The sequence below is a fragment of the Rhinoraja longicauda genome, unplaced genomic scaffold, assembly GCF_053455715.1.
Source record: "Rhinoraja longicauda isolate Sanriku21f unplaced genomic scaffold, sRhiLon1.1 Scf000389, whole genome shotgun sequence".
NCBI classification, from domain to species: Eukaryota; Metazoa; Chordata; class Chondrichthyes; order Rajiformes; family Arhynchobatidae; genus Rhinoraja; species Rhinoraja longicauda.
The window spans coordinates 646-5,956 of NW_027601606.1; the positions used below are offsets into that span (position 1 = coordinate 646).

General features: G+C 40.5%; 1 protein-coding gene across 1 annotated transcript in view; it reads right to left on the reverse strand.

The window, feature by feature from the left end:
- Positions 1 to 648: 648 nt before the first annotated feature.
- Positions 649 to 5,311, reverse strand: part of LOC144590907 (transmembrane channel-like protein 2-A) — a gene marked incomplete at its 3' end in the record, with an annotated part of 52,887 nt that continues 48,224 nt past the window's right edge. Inside the window, exon 19 of the mRNA XM_078395270.1 lies at positions 649 to 768. Within this exon, the coding sequence (XP_078251396.1) occupies positions 649 to 768 (120 nt within the window). The remainder of the gene's footprint in view (positions 769 to 5,311) is intronic.

Consider the following 5,311-nt stretch of genomic DNA (forward strand, 5'->3'; position numbering starts at 1 on the left):
AGGGACAATTTTTTACATTTACCCAGTCAATTAACCTACATACCTGTACGTCTTCGAAGATCTCGGAGAAAACCCTCGCAGGTCACGGGGAGAATGTACAAACTCCTTACAGTACAGCACCCGTAGTCAGGATCGAACCTGAGTCTCCGGCGCTGCATTCGCTGTAAGGCAGCAACTCTACCGCTGCGCCACCGTGCCGTGCTGGTCTTATGACCATCGCCCAGTCCAGGCAAGCCCCAGGCATCGCCTTCCTTTGATGTCTGGATCGACCAGTGAACCTACGTTCCTCTCCTCACCTGTCCACCTTTGTGCCCGGGGAGCACCTCCCGCAGCCAACCTTGGGGAACGGTAGGACAGATCCCGAGTCCCTGTCCTACCAGCCTTGGTCCTCGCATCCATCATCACCAGCTCCATTTTATCGTGTCTCTGATCTTTGGGGGATGAGCAGGTGTTGGCTCGATGACTTCCTCCCTACACTCCACGGCCCGCCGGGTCTTTTGTGCATTCAGCTGCGTGGCTCGCTGGGTCTTTTGTGCTGTGCAATTATGCTGACATTAAACAAAAACATTTGACGCTGTTAAAACCCACCTGGTTTTCTATTTCCCAAGTTTGCAGAAGAGGGATTACTCAAACTATTCTGTAATTTGCCTCTTTGCGTCCATTTTCTTTCAAAATGCAATCATCAGAGTTGAAGTTTACATTAGGCATGATCTCAGGGTACATGTTGGAACTATGCACATTGCAGACTTTGGAGACTTTATTTGTGTACTGTGGAAGAGATGAGTACAACACCAATGAATAATCATCCTTATTGTGAAGACATCTGTACTGTAATATTATATCTGGGTGATATATTCTGAAGTGAGGTGAATCATTTTACGAAGGTATTTATTCACAAAATGCTGGAGTAACTCAGGTCAGGCGGCATCTTTAGAGAGAAGGAATGGGTGACGTTTCGGGTTGAGACCCTTCTTCAGACTGATGTCAGGGGGCGGGACAAAGGAAGGATATAGGTGGAGACAGGAAGATAGAGGGAGAACTGGGAAGGGGAAGGGAAGAGAGGGACAGAGGAATTATCTAAAGTTGGAGAAGTCAATGTTCATACTGCTGGGCTGCAAGCTGCCCAAGCGAAATATGAGGTGCTGTTCCTCCAATTTCCGGTGGGTCTCACTATGGCACTGGAGGAGGCCCATGACAGAAAGGTCAGATTGGGAGTGGAAGGGGGAGTTGAAGTGCTCAGCCACCGGAAGACCAGGTCGGTTAAGGCGGACTGAGCGAAGGTGTTGAGCGAAACGATCGCCGAGCCTGCGTTTGGTTTCACCAATGTAAAGAAGTTGATATTTAGAGCAGCGGATACAATAGATGTGGTTGGAGGAGGTGCAGGTGAACCTCTGTCTCACCTGAAAAGACTGTTTGGGTCCTTGGATGGAGTTGAGAGGGGAGGTAAAGGGACAGATGTTGCATCTCCTGTGGTTGCAGGGAAAAGTGCCCGGGGATGGGGTGGTTTGGGTAGGAAGGGATGAGTGGATCAGGGTCTCTGTGGAATGCAGAAAGGGGAGGGGATGGGAAGATGTGGCCAGTAGTGGGGTCCCGTTGGAGGTGAATCATTTTACGCATTGTTTGATGTTTCTAGCAACACATCTCTCCATCCTTTAAATGAAGTTTTGAAATTAGTAAGAATTTTTTTTGAATTAAATTTTAATCATTTTTAGCACTGCTTTTGAATCGAGGAAAATTTATTGCATTTTCAAAAAATATATTACATTATTTCAGATGTGTCTTCATTTAAAATTCCCAAGAACATTTTTCAAATAACAATGTAAAGAGCAGAGTGCAACAGAGCACCAAAATGTATTTGGAGAGGGCGTTGAAAATCCAAAACATGAACCGAGACTGCTGAAAATGCTCAGCAGGTTAGGCAGCATCACTGGGGACAGAAACAGAGTCTACCTTTCAGGGCAAGGACTCTTCATCAGTTCTGGAAAAGGCAGAAAATAAGTGTTCTAGCATCTGCAGTTTTTTTGCTCCATTAAACTAATCAATCCACTGCCACATCTCTTCCAGTCACCTTCAAATTTTGTCCCTATCACCAATTCGATTACTGTCTCTCTTTTACCATGGTCCACATTGATTTACATTTTGCTTCTCATCTTTATTCATTTTTCCAGTTCTGGTGAATAGTCCTTGACCCACAATATTAACTTTGTTTCTCTCTCCACTGATGCTGTTGAGTGCTTCCAGCATTTACTGCTTTTGTTGTAACAATATGTGTTATATATGGAACGATTTAAAATAAAATAACGCTGTAAATGCTGAAACCTTAATGTAAGGGTGATTGAGAATGAATAGAAAGTGCTCTGAAGAATATTTTGCACACCTACAAATCTAGTGAATTTGTAGAATTATGTTGGCAGAAGATTAATGTGCCATATATTTTAATTGGAGAAAATAACAATGATATGATAGTATATAAAGGATAGGGTTTGCTTCACTGATTGCTCTTTTGTAAATTTTTCATGAGTGCTACAACACTGATAGCTCTTTACATGAAAAATTTATTACACTGTTACCGGGATACACACATTAATGAATTGATACTTGGGTGTCAATTTAACATCATGGAAGCTAAAATTAAATATCTAATGTTTCACATCATTTCACGGCAGCACAAATGAAACTGGATAAAATATTATAGTTAGATTTATTATTTTATCACCAAAACTGTACAAAAAAAGAAAATCTACTTTTCATTGTACCTCAGTACACATGACAATAATAAACCTAAACCTAAACATCATTTTCTGATTTGTATATTTCTGGAATGAATATTTTCCACCCTTTGAGGTTCCTAATGTTAACAATGTTACTTTGCCGTATCATGAGTTTCTATACAGCTGGGAATTAAACATTTGGATCACAACTATCAGCCTGCTTTATGCACATTCTCAATGCAGACTTTGGCATCTTTTCCCACCTAGTTTCTTGGCCACCTTTGTAGAATACATATTGATAAATACTATATTTAAACTATTATAACTGGGTTGAGAGCAGATGAAATTTGTTTTTGTACATTAACATCCCAAACTCCAAGAAAATCTAGGTTCCTGCTTCATTGTAAAAATTGAACTTTGAATTCTTTCATATCACGGTGGACACTTGGACAATGACCAAATGAGATGGGGGCTGGGGGGTCGTGATCTTGCTTAAACCATAAATATTGACCTGAAAACTGAGAAAAATTCAGTGGCACGCTGGCGCAGCGGTTGAGTTGCTGCCTTACAGTGTCAGAGAGCCTGGTTCTATCCTGACTACATGTACTTTCTGTACAGAGTTTGTACCTTCTCTTCATGACCGCACGGGTTCTCTTCAGTTTCCTCCCACATTCCAAAGATGTACAGGTTTGTAGGTTAATATTGTAAAGTGTAATATTGTAAATAGTGTGTAGGATAGTGCTAGTGTACGTGGATCGCTGGTCGGCATGGACTTGATGGGCTGAAGGACTTGTTTCCATGCTGTATCTCTAAACTAAACTGAAATCACATCCCGGTACAGAATAGACCAACTACCACCCTGAAAAGTTTTCTAAAACGTCAGACTGAATTCAATTCAAATTATTACCCTGAATAATTTGAATTGAGTCCAGTCTGATCTTTTAGAAAACTTTCAATTTTCTGGACCAGCTAAGTGGTTCATTGCTAGTTTGTGCTGAGTTAAAGCAAATCTTATCGCAAGGTGATGTTTAAGATGAGCTCTGCTACTCTCTCAGGAGAATGCTTTAGATCCCATGGAAATGTTCTGAAGAAGTGCAGAGGAGTTTTTCCTCAGTGTTCAGACCAATGTTTATGGTTTAATCAAGACTACGACCCCCGCCCCCCATCTCATTCTGTCATTGTGCAGATTCTATTTTTCCAAGCCGTCATGTAAATATTGGGAAGTAATAAACAAACATTTACACAGTTCAGCAATGCTACATTTCAATCATTGACTAAGTGCACAGGATTCCAGGAGGGGCAAATTAAAAATAAATAATAATGCAAAAGTAATTTGATAGAACTTTCTGGGAATTAGTCTTATTTTTATTGTCCCTTCCCAGCAACTAATGATTTATTTAGCCTAGAATCTGAAAAATAAATAAGCAATCCCATTACTGGTCCTAAGATTAAAGAGATACTCTGTTATGCCAGTGTTTCCAGAGAGATTTGCATGGCCTTATTGCATTTTCACTTGTCACCTCCCTCATTGGTGTCCAGTTCTCCACAGAATGCTGTGTATTTTGGCTTCCTGTGTTGCACTGATGATTATCAGGTCACAGTAAATCAAAGGTTTTTTTTCTCTGAGACCTCATTGAACCTTTATGAAAGTGGACGAATTTGCTGAAAATGTAATTGTGTGCAAAAGAAAATCCGTGTTGTTAAATATGTGCACATGGCCTGGGAGGGCAGTGAGGAAAAGCGACTATTGAATGCAAATCACATTTGCTAATTGATCAATGTAAACCACTTTGTGAAAATTGGAACCTGCATCAGCATTGTGTTTACACATTAATTGTCTATTTAACTTGACACAAAAATTATGTTCAGTAATCTGCAGAATAAGTATATTTATCAATCCCAAAATTTGCAAAGGAACATCAATCAACCTTTTGCTAGGAAAGTGGCAAATGAAGATACATATCTGCTTCCTTCAAGCTGTGAACTTCTTATGTCCATGAGAAATATTATTTGAATTATAAAATGCCATGATATTTGAACGTGAGTAGTTACAATGAATTTAAAGCTCCTGGGAGTATTTTAAATGCTATAATCCTCACATGTAACAAATCTGTTTAAATTTGTGGTTATTGTTCATGAAGACCATGACATCTAGTCACTGATGTTGCTATGTTTGTACAGATGACTGATTAGACCAATCTGGGCATGAAAATTCCCCCACACCAGTGACAAAGGTGTATGGATGTTGTAGCATCAGTAGTTCTTGATTCTGAGGTTTTTTAATAGCTATTAATTATTACAGAATTAGATTACTTTTTCTTCAAGTAACATTATTAGTGATTAGTAGATTGGCGGTAGCGCAGCGGTAGAGTTGCTGCTTTACAGCGAATGCAGCGCCGTCGACTCAGGTTCGATCCTGACTACGGGTGCTGCACTGTAAGGAGTTTGTACGTTCTCCCCGTGACCTGCGTGGGTTTTCTCCGAGATCTTCGGTTTCCTCCCACACTCCAAAGACGTACAGGTATGTAGGTTAATTGGCTGGGTAAATGTAAAAATTGTCCCTAGTGGGTGTAGGATAGTGTTAATGTGCGGGGATCACT